This window comes from Mytilus galloprovincialis, chromosome 4, assembly GCF_965363235.1.
Source record: "Mytilus galloprovincialis chromosome 4, xbMytGall1.hap1.1, whole genome shotgun sequence".
Taxonomy (NCBI): domain Eukaryota; kingdom Metazoa; phylum Mollusca; class Bivalvia; order Mytilida; family Mytilidae; genus Mytilus; species Mytilus galloprovincialis.
In genome coordinates, this window is record NC_134841.1 from 48,454 (window position 1) to 63,162 (window position 14,709).

At 32.7% G+C, this 14,709-nt stretch overlaps 1 protein-coding gene across 2 annotated transcripts in view; it reads right to left on the reverse strand.

Moving 5' to 3' along the window:
• Positions 1–1,496: 1,496 nt before the first annotated feature.
• The window catches only part of LOC143071071 (organic cation transporter protein-like), a 44,030-nt gene continuing 30,817 nt past the window's right edge, over positions 1,497–14,709 (reverse strand). The window contains exons 5-10 of one of the 2 annotated variants that reach the window (XM_076245147.1): positions 13,556–13,724; positions 12,079–12,300; positions 4,067–4,293; positions 3,580–3,761; positions 2,568–2,722; positions 1,497–1,870 (exon numbers count right to left, since the gene is read on the reverse strand). In XM_076245147.1, coding sequence (XP_076101262.1) covers positions 1,804–1,870; positions 2,568–2,722; positions 3,580–3,761; positions 4,067–4,293; positions 12,079–12,300; positions 13,556–13,724 — 1,022 coding nt within the window. In that variant the 3' untranslated portion in view covers positions 1,497–1,803. Of the gene's footprint in view, positions 1,874–2,567; positions 2,723–3,579; positions 3,762–4,066; positions 4,294–12,078; positions 12,301–13,555; positions 13,725–14,709 lie in introns of both variants that reach the window. The other variant, XM_076245146.1, reaches the window with a different exon arrangement.

The following is a 14,709-nucleotide window of genomic DNA, read 5'->3' on the forward strand; positions in this document are numbered from 1 at the left end:
CGTTTGTTTTTTCTTATTTTTTGAGTGTAAATTGACATTGCGATAAGACGTGTCACGGTACTTGTCTATCCCAAATTCATGTATTTGGTTTTGATGTTATATTTGTTATTCTCGTGGGACTTCGTCTGATGCTTGGTCCGTTTCTGTGTGTGTTATATTGTAGTGCTGTGTTGTGTCGAATTGTTCTCTTATATTTAATGCGTTTCCCTCAGTTTTAGTTTTTTACTCCGATTTTGTTTTTGTCCATGGATTTATGAGTTTGTACAGCGGTATACTACTGTTGCCTTCATTAAAAACAAATATATACATATGTTTTCCCGACAATAAAATGAAATATATTTCAAATCCAACTGCTAGTTAAAAAGGGAAATATTGCACTTTTATTAAGCAAATGGTCTATGGAACTTTTGAAAATCTACCAAAATTATTATTTTCAAAAAAAGCAAACAATTTTAAAATAAAATTTGTGGTACCTCAAATAGTCTTACAAACAATAAAAATTAATATATGGAGGCGGAAATTTTAAAGCTACCAATTTTTCTCGTCTTCATGTATTTCCTATATGAAATGATAAAAATTGGGTTGAGGGGAGGGAAAGGGATTGAATACGGCTATCAATGTGTTTCGTCATCGTAATTTCGTATTCTTCCCTCAGTTGTAATTAAATAAATGGTTCTGTCCAATCGTGTAAACATCGCATTTACTGTGTCTAGCATCCTAAACCGGTTGATCAATTAAACTATTGGAAGCAGTTCATGATGAGTTGTGCTTTGTTAACAGACATACGAAAAGATAATATAATACTGCATTATTTGAAAATTTGAAACTTTATATGAAAATAAGTTTATTAACAGCGTATTTTAACAATCATGTTGTATATTTTTTCAGTAATTTACACACACAGACCTGGGTTTTACGCAACACTGTCGTTGGCAATAAGTTTAGGTCAGACTCAGAGAATAGAATTCGACAAGATAATAACTGACGTAACAAAGAGTTATAATAACATTACCGGAGTGTTTACAGTACCAAAGGACGGTGTTTATCATTTTTCGGTCACGATACTCTCAAGTAGTGGTGCGGTTCATGTCGAATTAATGCAGAATCACCAAGTGATTGGTCGAAATTATGCCAAAACCTCCTACGATGCAGCAACCATTAATATAGTTAATTCTTGTAAGCAGGGAGATTCTGTATTTGTACGCCATATGGAGGGACATGGAAGTTAAAACATTGAAGGACATGGATATGCAGCATTTTCTGGATTCTCAATTGATTTGTTCAACGGGAGATGAAACAATATTCTGCAACTAGGAGTATCACTCAAAAAGAGTACTGCTTCGATATAACCCTCTCTTATATATTGTTTTCCTAATATTGTCTTTATTTTGCAGATGTATTACACGTACAAAATCAATTACAATTGATACACTATAACAAGAAAGACCAAGACTAGTTTTGAACTTTTTTGCTATTCATGGACTTTTAACTCACGGTTTACCAAAATTATAATATTTTAATAGTTCAAATTTCGCAACAAAAACATATTTTTTTAAAGTTCTTTCCTTCTCAATCAGAGAAATCGGAGTTTTTAAAATCAGTCCAACTGTACAATGTTAATAATGACAGTCACTATTTATTTTATAAAATAAAAAAAATAATCAGTTACATATCTACGAATTATTCACGAAGCTTTATATGCTCTGAAACGTTTGTTGGACAGCATACAATAAGTTATGATTGTTTACAATGTGGTGTATCCGCTTCCCTTCAAACTTGCATCTTATTTGAGTGGACTCTGGATTACAAACGTGTAGAATAATTTGGATGCATTTCTGTGGCAGAATCTGCAGCGTTCCTTGGGTCATCGCTACTTTTAAATTTGAAGAAAACATACAAATGAATAATATTTAACATAATATATATTAAAGATTTGTACCCGAACAAATCTTATAAAAAGACAAATACATCTTTTTAATTAAATCATGAAAACTTAAATTTGTCCGCCCTGCTTGTAAAATGTCCAAAATTCACGCAGTACATTCTAGTTACAGAAAACTTGAGCTTGAGTTGTGTTTGTCTTGCCTTGTCTGAAATCTACCGTAATCTGAGTTTCTAAGACTGGTCTACCAGCAATTGGAATGATTTTTGTCTGTCTTGCTTCATTGATATTAATTTACGGCTCTGGTCAAATAATATTGATTCTTGTGCCACCAATGAGTCTTATATAGACGAGACGAATCATGCGTCTAGCGTGCTTAAGATTATAAGCATAGCATTTTTATGAGTTTTTATAATTACTGATGGTGCTGGACGTTTTCGTCCCCGGTTGTATCACCAAATTATATGATTTTATAAATTTTCGTATTTTTTAACACAATTGGAAACATTTAAAATCTAATTATTTTGTTAACGACAATATTCTGGATACCGTGAATAATGTTAAGACAAATAAAATACACCCTATAAAGCTAATAATTCTAGGTCTTCTTAAAGATTAGCAAAACAATTAAATATATTAAAGATGTAAATGTTCTATTTAGCCATTGATAATGTAATCTGCTTACTTATTGTCCAGTGTATCAGCATCCTCTACCGTTTCCGGTAAAGATTTTGCTGTTGTTTCTGGTAGAATTAGACTGGTGATGCCAGCAATCAAACCAACTGATCCAAATATAATAAGTGGCAAAGCACTTCCGAAATCTGTTTCAAGATTTTTGCCCTAAACATTAAAATATTGTTAATCTTATTTTTGTATGTATACGAGCCAATTGTATCAGCATTGTTTTATTACGACAGAATGCATTGAGTATGTAGGAAAAGGTAATATCTTTGGTTGGGTTGCTAATTAGCTGAACCATGAAGTCATTATAAGGTTTGGTAAGCCACCCTCCTTTAAGATTAGACTTGTCCGATAGATAACAAATCTACCTGTCTGTAGAACTCGACTACTCCGAATAAGGGTAGTATTATACCTAACATGATAATGACTTCACGGTTCAGCTAACAATCAAGCTGACCAAAGATTCAATCTTAACCTACACATTCAATGCATTCTGCTGTAATTTGAAATATTTATATATCAGCTTTTCTGTACCAGATTTAATTGTTGACCTTGGTTTTAGTCACAATGATAAATACCGGAACGTTCTAAGTTAAGTTATACATTTTATGAACAGCTATGCTTACAGTGCAGCGAATGAAATTCATATCATCAAAATGTGTTTTACTTTAACATAATAACTATGGATTAATCAATTTGTAATTATTTTATTTTAATGTAATTAATTAAAACTTAAATTTATATATCATTGTACTGAACTTTTAAGTTCCCCTCAGAGAAAATTCAAACAGTTTATTTACTTATTTCCATTTCAATTGTTTTTGTAATATGTATTAGCTTATTTGTTCATGCGTATATTAACTCATATTCTATACAAATGATTCATTACATTGATCAATCACAATGTAGATTTGAATCTTAATATTATTAATCTTTACACATAACAAAATAATATTATATATATGCCCCTTCATTGTTCCTTTCGCAAACCAGAATCTCAATATATAAGTATTTACCAATGCACCTATGTATGCAGACGAAACTGTTCCAATTCTACCAGTAGTACTACACATACCCATAGCCACACCTCGGAGCACGGTAGGAAACAGTTCTGCAGTGAATGTGTACACCACAAAGAAATTAATGGTCACCGCTAGTTTACCAATCAAAGCTAAAGCAATGGTTATCCAATAAAGACCTAAAATTGATAAGTAGCTAGGATTACACCTGTGTTTTTATTCATATATATGGAAATGGTAAAAGCTAGGATCATACATGTATCATTTTTTTTATCTGGAAAGAGTACAAAGCTGAGATTGTTAATGTCTTCTGTTCGCTGATCTGGAAAGAGTAAAATTAAGGATTATAAATATGTGTTCATTGATCTAATAAAAGTGAAATTATAATTGGTTGTTTATTAATATGGAGAGAGTAACAGCTAAGATAATAAATATGTGTACATTGAACTTAAATAGTAAGAACCAAACGGTTTGATGACGTTACCTTTGGGTGCATATAATGATGTTAATATAGTACAGAGACAACTAGTCCCGCCAATCAGTAATGATATACAATGCATCTTCTTTCTACCAAATCTGTTTAGCGTGATGAGTGAAAACGTTACACCATGCAATTCCATCAGCGTAGAAATAAAAAGGTTGATATAAATATTCCCTCCCAGAATTCCAATGTTCAAGCTTATCCCATAATCAGTCAGGTTAACAGCAAAACTGAAAACAAAGTAGAATTATTGTTTAATGTACTAGGGGAATTAAGTAAAATAGATATAGGAAGATGTGGTATGAGTGCCAATGACACAACTCTCCACCCATGTAACAATTTATAAAAGTAAATCATTATGTTTATTTTAGTACTAAATATAATGAAAAAGCCTTAAAAAGATACAACACAATTCGTATATGATATGCACATCTTCATTTTGATAAAATTGTAACATTTTGAATACAATTGAACATGAACTAGGGCATAACAATGAGGTAATCTCTTGGTATTCTTTAAACCACAAAGTAATCTATTTAAAACGTTTGGCCACCGATTGATTAGTAAAAATTCGCAGTTTTAACGGTCAAAAATAAAAACGTCAACTCTGATGCCTTGCTATGAACGAATCCTTGCAACAACTTTTTGTAAATTTGTAGGTGGCATGTTGCAAGGCTCAATTTTTACCCCATTTTCAAGTGGCATACTCAATGTCAAGCTTATCATCCCGGTTGAGCCCTTATTGCATGTTGTCCTAGACCTAAACATGCATGAAATCTTCTGTTTGCACTGTAAAAAACAAAACCGATCAATCATTGAATGTGATTGGTCCGTCAAAATTTTGTTACCTAGATTTTTACTTAGATAGACCATGTCGACGAAACTACATTTGTAGCCTAATTTAAAACTTTGATATATGAATGCGTAATATGCTTGAATGTATCCTGGAGATTAAGAAAGTCGTGTGTCAGCTTTTGCGTTTGCCATTTGATAAGGGACTTTCCGTTTTGATTTTCCTCGGAGTTCGATATTTTTGTGATTTTAATTTTTGAAAACGAAAGAATTTGGTTTGGTTGAGAATCAAAAGTATAAAACAAATATTTGAGTAGCCGGTTTTTGATGTGTTATCTAGAACTGATTAACTTTAAAATTGAATTGATCTAGGCTTATATATTCACACACTGAATAAAATCCATGTATTAATAACATAAAAAAGTAAAAACGCAACTCGACAAACATTTGCGTAACTGTAATACCCTAAAACTGAATCGTGTCATTTCAGGTTTTGGTTCCTACCGGACAACTGAATATTTTAAGATGGATTCATCTTTGTCATTTTTGAATAGTGGTAGAAATATCAACATGTTGATTCTGTCAAATATACATTAAATTTATTTAATGCAATTGTTACGGCCAGAAATCGCCTTTAAATTGTAGCCAACAAAAGACACAAATCAATTATAAAATTTAACAATATTTATTATACAAAAGTTATCAAGAAGTATTACACAAATATTACTGTTAACTTAACTGTCAAAATATGAGTCCAATCTTTTATCTTTATCTGTATCCGGATATCTTTCGGAATCCAATCTGAATATTACGTTCACTACTACCGTCACAATCCAGTATAATGTTGTTTGTAGAATAAAAGTGTCAATCCAAATGCTATGAGTATTAATGTCTATCGATGTCTAAGTCCAAGTGTAAGTCCTACAGTGAGTTTAACTTTAGTGTCTGTATATATATATATTTGTCATGGAAGATTCTAGAACAGTCTATAATGGAACATCCTAGAAAGTTACAACAGAAGTTTCTAGTAAAATGTAGAAGTTTATATAATGCATCTTTTATTAGGATCATTCTGGAAAGTTCCAATCATTCTGTAATTATCTGTGATTGTTCCAGTGATTTCTAAACTGCACAGTTATAAGATTATTCTGTAAACAACTATCAGGCCACACAATACAAATCAGGCCAACATAAATAAATACAATAATTACAATATCATAACACCTCCCCCTTAAAAGAAGTTTTAGTGTAACAAAAACTTATCATGTATAAAATGAACAAAAATACATAGTATATACAAAGTGTTTTAATAAGCTCTAGATAGATAAAGCATCTGCTATTACATTATCTTTACCCTTAATATGTTTTACAATTACATCATATTCCTGTAACAATAAACTCCACCTAGTCAACCTCTGATTCTTCTTTCTCATTTTATGTATGAAGGTGAGAGGATTATGATCAGTACAAACAAGAATAGGATATACAGTGGGATTCAAGTATACATCAAAATGTTGAAGTGCTGACAACATTGCAAAACACTCTTTTTCAATAGTTGAATAATTTTTCTGATGTTTATCTAATTTCTTGGAAAAATATGATATAGGTTTCTCAACATTATCATCTGTCTCTTGGTATAAAACAGCTCCAATTCCTACATCGCTTGCATCAACGGCAAGTTTAAATTGTTTTTCAAAGTCTGGAGTAATCAGAACTGGACCATTAATTAAAAGTGATTTGCTATTTTCAAAAGCGTTTTGACAATTTTCACTCCATATAAATTTAGAATCTTTTCGTAAAAGATGAGTCAATGGTTGAACCACAGTAGCAAAATTTGAACAAAATTTTCTGTAAAATCCAATCATGCCTAAATATCTCATAAGTTGTTTTTTATTTGTAAGAGGAGGAAATTTGGAAATAGCTTCCACTTTAGCCATAATAGGTTTCACTTGACCTTGGCCAACTGTATGCCCTAAATAATCAACAGTGGCCTGACAAAATTCAATTTTACCAAGATTAACAGTCAAATTTGATTGTGACAATCTATCAAAAGTATCATACAAATGTGTTAAATGCTGTTCCCAGCTATCACTACATGCAATAAGATCATCAATATAAGCATAACAACAGTCTAAATCTTTTATAACATTATTTATCATTCTTTGAAATGTAGCTGGAGCACTTTTCATGCCAAACGGCATTACAGTATATTGAAATAAGCCATCTGGTGTAACAAAAGCTGATATTTCACGAGCTCTCTGTGTCAATGGAACTTGCCAATAACCTTTCAACAAATCAAATTTGCTCACAAATTTTGCTTGACCAATGTTGTCAATACAATCGTCTATCCTTGGAATCGGATAGGAATCAGATTTTGAGACTGAATTTACTTTTCTGAAATCAGTCACGAAACGAAAGGTTTTATCTGGTTTTGGCACAAGGAGACAAGGAAAGTTCCATTCACTGTTACTCGGCTCAATAATATCATTGTCAAGCATATATTTAATTTCTTTTCTCATAGCTTCAAGTTTGAGTGGATTGAGCCGGTAAGGATGTTGCTTAATTGGAGAAGCATCTCCTACATCAACATCATGACAAACAGCAGTGGTTTTGTTTGGCACATCTGGAAAAAGATTTTTAGAAGAAAATACCAAAGCTTTTATTTCTTCTCTACGATCAAAAGACAGATGTGCAAGTTTTGAATCTAAATTTGACAAAATTTCTGAATTTTTCAATCTAACTGTCTCTTCCATAGTTTTACAACTAAAAGGTGGTTCAATTACATCTGGTTTGTCATGATTGTTCTTAAATTTAACCATGCCTAAAGTGGCAACTGGTTTACTTTCACATTCATTAGTACGCTCAAAATATGGTTTTAACATATTAATATGACACACTCTGTTTTGTTTACGTCGACCTGGAGTTTTTACAATATAATTCAAATCATTGATTTTACTCTCTATTGTATAAGGACCACAATATTTAGCCTGTAAAGGATGTCCAGGGACTGGCAAAAATACAAGTACCCTATCACCAGGCTCAAAAACTCTGTCCCTGGCATCTTTATCATACCATATTTTCATCTTGTTCTGTACATTTTTTAAGTTTTTCTGAGCAATTTGACAAGCAGTATACAATTTTTCTTTAAATCTAGATACATAGTCTAAAAGATTCAAGTCAGTATGTTCAGTAAGCCACTTTTCCTTAATCAATTTTAACAGTCCCCTTACAGTATGGCCAAATACCAACTCAAAGGGACTAAATCCAAGGGATTCTTGAACAGCCTCTCGGATTGCAAAAAGTAGAAAGTGAACTCCATCATCCCAGTCTCTGTCAAATTGAAGACAAAAAGTTCTAATCATGTTCTTCAATGTTTGATGAAAACGTTCTAAGGCACCTTGAGATTCTGGATGGTACGCACTTGATCTATACTGAGCAATCCCTAACTGGTACACGACTTGCTGAAATAAACCTGGCATTTGATCCCTGGTCGGACTGTATAGACTTAGGAAGTCCTACTAATGTGAAAAATTTGATAAGAGCTTTGACAATAGTAGGTGTCTTGATATTTCTTAGCGGAATAGCCTCAGGAAAGCGTGTGGATGTACACATGATTGTCAATAAATACGCATTTCCAGTTTTGCTCTTTGGTAAAGGTCCAACGCAGTCAATTAGAACTCTGCTGAAAGGTTCGTCAAAGGCTGGAATAGGCAGAAGTGGTGCTGGTGGTATTTTCTGGTTAGGCTTACCAACAACCTGGCATATATGACAGGATTTGCAGTATTCTGCAACATCATTTCTAAGTCTTGGCCAGTAGAAATGCTGCAAGATCTTAAGGCAAGTCTTTCTTATACCTAAGTGTCCAGCCAAGGGGGTGTCATGGGCAAGACCAATAATTTCTTGCCTATAAACTTTAGGCACCACCACTTGGTATACCACTCTCCATTCCTCCTCTGGGGTAGCATCAAGAGGCCTCCACTTCCTCATTAAAACGCCGTCTTGATGGTAATAGCATTCGGCCACTTTGTCTGCTTCCTCCTGTGGTTGAGCCCTCTGGCTGAGCTGAAGAACCTCAGGGTCTTTATGTTGTTCTTCGAATAAATTCTTTCGGTCTAATGAATGGCTGTTTACGTCTGGCCATGGCATAATAACATTCTTGTTAACACTAGGTGGTCTTACTATGGCCTTTTCTGAGCTACCAGGACCTTCAATGTCGGCTAGAAAAGTGTCACAGAGGTCCATATAATCAAACTGGTTTTCTTGCAAATCCTCATCTTGTTGTTTTCTAGCCATCGCCCTAGTAACAACACAAGCTGGATACAATTCAGCATCATCTTCAGGTGATTTAACATCCACCACTGGTTCACTGGTAACAATTGGTTCAGCAACCACTTTGTTCCTAGTTAGATCATTTCCTAGCAATAATGTAACACCTTCTACAGGGAGATTAGGACGAACACCTACAATAACTGGTCCAGTTATCAAATCTGACTTCAGATAAATACGATGGAGAGGAACATCTATACAACCTAACTCTACACCTTGTAACAAAACGGAGGTACCAACAGAAGTCTTCTCGGACAAAGGCAAAACACCTTCTAACAATAAAGACTGAGAAGCTCCAGTGTCCCGCAAAATCTTAATAGGCTGAAGAGTGGTATCATCAACAATAGAAATAAACCCATCAGACATAAAGGGTTTATATTCCTCCATGTAATCACAAAAACTGGACTTAAAAGCCTGACTCGCAGGACATTCCAACGTACTGGAAATATAAGGTGTCGTACAAGCACTGGACTTTGGCTTATTATCTCGTTCATTCTTCTTCTGGAGTCTAAAACAATCAGCCATCAGGTGACCATTCTTCTTACAATAAGCACAAATCAGTGACTTCTTCTCAAAAGTATCAAATTTTGGACTAGACATATTAAAACTGGACTGACTCTTATTCTGTGCAACAGGCTTACTATCAGTACGCTCAGTGCTTTGATTTTTGTAATTTCCACTTGAAGTATTAACATTTTGACCCTTGAAACTTCTTTTATGTGAAAGGGTATAATTATCTGAAGTAACAGCTGCATCATGTATTGTCCCAACAGTTTTGTCGTCTAAATGTGTTTTTAAGTCTAAATTAACACATTGTTTGAACTCTTCTAATAACATCAATTGTCTTAGGTTATCAAAATTGTTATCTGTTTTCTTTGAAGTAAGCCATTTATCAAATAGATCTTCTTTTTCCCGAGCAAATTCCACATAGGTTTGTGAATCAAACTTTTTATAAGATCTAAATTTCTGTCTATATGCTTCTGATACTAGCTCATAAGCTTTCAAAACTTCCTGTTTCACAGTGTCATAATCGGAACTTTTTTCTGATGGAAGTGCAGAGTATATTTCAGCGGCCTTTCCTTCAAAAACACTTTGTAGCATTGTAGTCCAACATGGCTTTGGCCAATTCAAATTATGAGCAATTTTCTCAAACTGTGGAAAATATTTATCGACTGTTTTTTCACAAAATCTGGGAACCAAACGTATATTTTTTGCTGCATCAAAATATTCTGATTTCTGCTGGACTTTAGTGTTGTTTTCTTCTTTGACCATTTCAATTTTCATTTTCTCCATTTCTAGCCTTTCCCTCATTTCAAGTTCTTTTAATTTCTCCTTCTCCTTCATTTCCAGTTCTTTTAATTTAAATTCATCTTCTTTTTCTTTTTTATCCATTTCCAATCTTTCCTTCATTTCAAGTTCTTTTATTTTAAGTTTATGTTCTAATTCAAGCTGTTTTAATTTAAAAGCGTCAACAGTTTCGACCTTAAGTTCAAGAGCCTCTTCTCCTAAAATTTCTGCGTCAACTAATTTGTCTATTACCAAATTTTTTATAATTTGTTTTCTCATGGATACTTTAAAATCTAATTTCAGATGTTTAGCAAGCAACACTAATTCCTCTTTCTTTAAATTATCAAACCCCTCCGGGTCAGGCGTTTTCAAAAAATTACCGGCATCAAATGCCATTTTGTAGAATTTTGTTGGCTAGTTATAATAAAAATACTGAATAAATTTTGAATAAGATATTTTCAGTCTCCCGGACGAGCCCCCAATTTCTGTTACGGCCAGAAATCGCCTTTAAATTGTAGCCAACAAAAGACACAAATCAATTATAAAATTTAACAATATTTATTATACAAAAGTTATCAAGAAGTATTACACAAATATTACTGTTAACTTAACTGTCAAAATATGAGTCCAATCTTTTATCTTTATCTGTATCCGGATATCTTTCGGAATCCAATCTGAATATTACGTTCACTACTACCGTCACAATCCAGTATGATGTTGTTTGTAGAATAAAAGTGTCAATCCAAATGCTATGAGTATTAATGTCTATCGATGTCTAAGTCCAAGTGTAAGTCCTACAGTGAGTTTAACTTTAGTGTCTGTATATATATATATATATTTGTCATGGAAGATTCTAGAACAGTCTATAATGGAACATCCTAGAAAGTTACAACAGAAGTTTCTAGTAAAATGTAGAAGTTTATATAATGCATCTTTTATTAGGATCATTCTGGAAAGTTCCAATCATTCTGTAATTATCTGTGATTGTTCCAGTGATTTCTAAACTGCACCGTTATAAGATTATTCTGTAAACAACTATCAGGCCACACAATACAAATCAGGCCAACATAAATAAATACAATAATTACAATATCCTAACACAATGAACACTTTCTTCTTGTCAACGAAAGTGTATTTTTTAAGTTCAATTATACTATTTGAAAACGACCTTTCATCAAAATAGTTTTCCGTAATTACGCAAAAATTAACCGTCGTTATTATAAACATCTGAAAACGAAAAGGAAAAGAGCGGAGTTTCATTTATTTATTACTTTCCTGAAGGACTAATCATACATATTTTAATATAAACGGTCTGGCATCTGAATAAATAAATTAACGCGTCTGTATGACTTACTTATTTGTATGCTATTTCCATGCATTAATAATTCCAATTTTTGTTTTCTATTAAATCAATTATTAAGCCAAAAAAGTTGAAAAATTGTGGAATAAATATTTTTTTTTATATTTAAGTACTTTTCTAAGTCAGATGTACAGTTATTACGAATTGACAACTTACAAACAGAATGACAGAATAAGTAAATGTCTAACCAGCCTGAAGGAGCCAAATAAAGCTTAAATGATTTAACAGTTATTACGAATTGACAACTTACAAACAGAATGCCAGTATAAGTAAACGTCTAACCAGCCTGACGGAGCCAAATAAAGCTTTAAAAGATTTAAGGAACGGTTCAGTATGTTCTTTGTTGATTCTTATTTCATCTGACTCGAAATCAAATTCTACTTTGTTCATCTTTGCTGCCTTTTTCAAAATTTCTAATGCTTCTGTTGTTCTTCCTTTAGCTAACAACCATCTTGGTGATTCGTAAATAAAACTGCAAAAGTAAAGGGAACTCACAATTTTATTGTCGTGACAATATTGCAATTATTTACTTCTGATATTAACTTGTTCATTTAAGGAGTGAACCGTTTATTTTATTTCAATATTGTACATGTTTGCCAAAGAATTCCAAATTTTTCTATACTTGATAATCAGCATAAATTTATTTATTTATTAAACTGTGAAGACAATCATGTCATAAATGCTGTTGGTAAATTTATTAAAGTGAATATGAGTTAGTAATTGTATTGTAACTGTATGTAAACAATTGTTTGTATCTATGTATCTATGCAAATCAATATTCTTTTTCCTTATTCATGTATGCTCTGTATGCCCCTTGTGGGCACTTAATTGGAAATAAAATATGTTCTGTTCTGTTCTATAACGTGTCCGAATAGATTTTTCTTATTTCAGTATTGTACGTGTAAGAGTCGGAATCATTTTTTTTTATGTCAGAATAGTCTATTTGCCAATTTCCGAATTTGACCTTGTAATCAGAGATCCCTTTTGTTGTTGTCTCCCTTATGAGGGACATAAATTTTGATCGACAATGGAGATCTAGGGGAAAGAGCAAATCTACCTGTGTGTAACGTGAGTAACCTTTATGTTGTTCAATTTTTTTAATTACATTAATTTGTTGATTAGCTAAATACTTTTGTCACCACAGTTATACCGCCGATACATAACTTTCAACTTATCATACTTTGCATTAGCAAAAGCCACTTTTGTCCGGTATCGAACTAGTCTATGATTGCCAAAGGGAAGTAATTTGTTTAAAAAGTGTGTTAGAACAGAATCAAATTGGTAATTGGCAAATGGACTATTGTACATGTAAAGCAGTTCCCCATCAAAATTTGGTAACAATTCAACATGTGATGAAGAGAAATGGGTTAGGGGTTCCTTTATCGTGCGCAGTATATTAATAAAGTGTCATGCTGGTTATGATCTTGAACGTTTATACCTTGGTATTTTATTGAGTCGTACGCAAAATGCCTATACTCTCTTCCTCTTTGATTTGATTTGTGACAGTGGTTGTCTGAGATGTAGATGCGGTCTTATTTCAAATGTTAATAATCTTATAATTTATAATACTATAAGTTTTTTTATTAGTGCAGTTTTTATAAGAAATCAGTTGATATGGCAAGCTGTACATGTGAACAGTTATGACTATCTTTTACTTTTAATCAGTAATAAGAAAGAGTACATGATTTTACATTTCCATGGTTTAAAAAAATCATTCTTATACTTACAACCAATGGAATATAGTGACAAGGAAAGGTAATCCGCATGCTATAGTTAAGTTATGCCAATCGCGTAGATAATACGCCACAAGACATAGAATAAACTGGCCTATTGTAAATATAAGATGCTCCAGAAAATTCACAGCCACTCTGTATTGAGGGGATACTTGTTCCGTTCCTACAGAAAAAAAAATCTTTAATATGTACAATTTGCATTTTCTCATTTTTAGATATTACCGGTCATGTCTGGAACAAACAAATTTTACTTTAGTTTAACGTTGTTTTGGTCACAGGTTGAAAGTCGTCATATTGGCTATAATACCACGTTATTTATATATATATATATGGTAAATTTTCCATTTACTCCTCTGAATAACTTTAATGATTATTTTTTTTTTTCTTTATTCTTGAGTCATCCAAATGAACATGATGAAAAGTATTTAATGTATGGTTTGGAAAGTGATGAGTCTGAATTTCGGGTGATGCGGAGTAAGACGTTCACTTCATCGCCTTGTTTGGTCTCTCTTCGTTTGCAATTTATGCAATTCTGCGATTTCAAGGTTTATAATGAGTTTCAACATAGTGTTATTAAATGGCTGTTTTCATAACAATCCCATATTATGTTCAATTGCAGTCGTATTGGATCGAAGTGAGAGATTTTGGCTAAATACACAGTCAAAACTACTGTGCGAAGAGATTATATAGAGTTAATAAAAAAAACAACATATCATGACACCTTTATTAACCAATTACTTAAAACAAGAGGCTGTCACAACGACAGCAAACCGGATTTATTAACATTTATTTGTGTCCTGGCAATATCACAAGAACCATTACTGATGAATGGTGAAAGTGAAAATCGTCAATATCAAATTTGACCTCCATTTTGTCATCAGTATCAACATATTAAAATTTGAAAAGCTTAGATTGAATGGTTCATGAGTAAATGCAACAACGTGAATGGAAGCGCCATTTTACAATCTTTCAAGAACCATAACTCCTGAACGGTAAAAGTCAAAATCGTCATTATTGAACTTGACCTCCATTCTGTCATCAGTAACAACATATTAAAATTTGGGAAGCTTTGGTAGAATAGTTCATGCGTAAATGCACGGATATGACTGGAAACTCCATTTTTCAATCTTTCAAGAACCATAACTCCT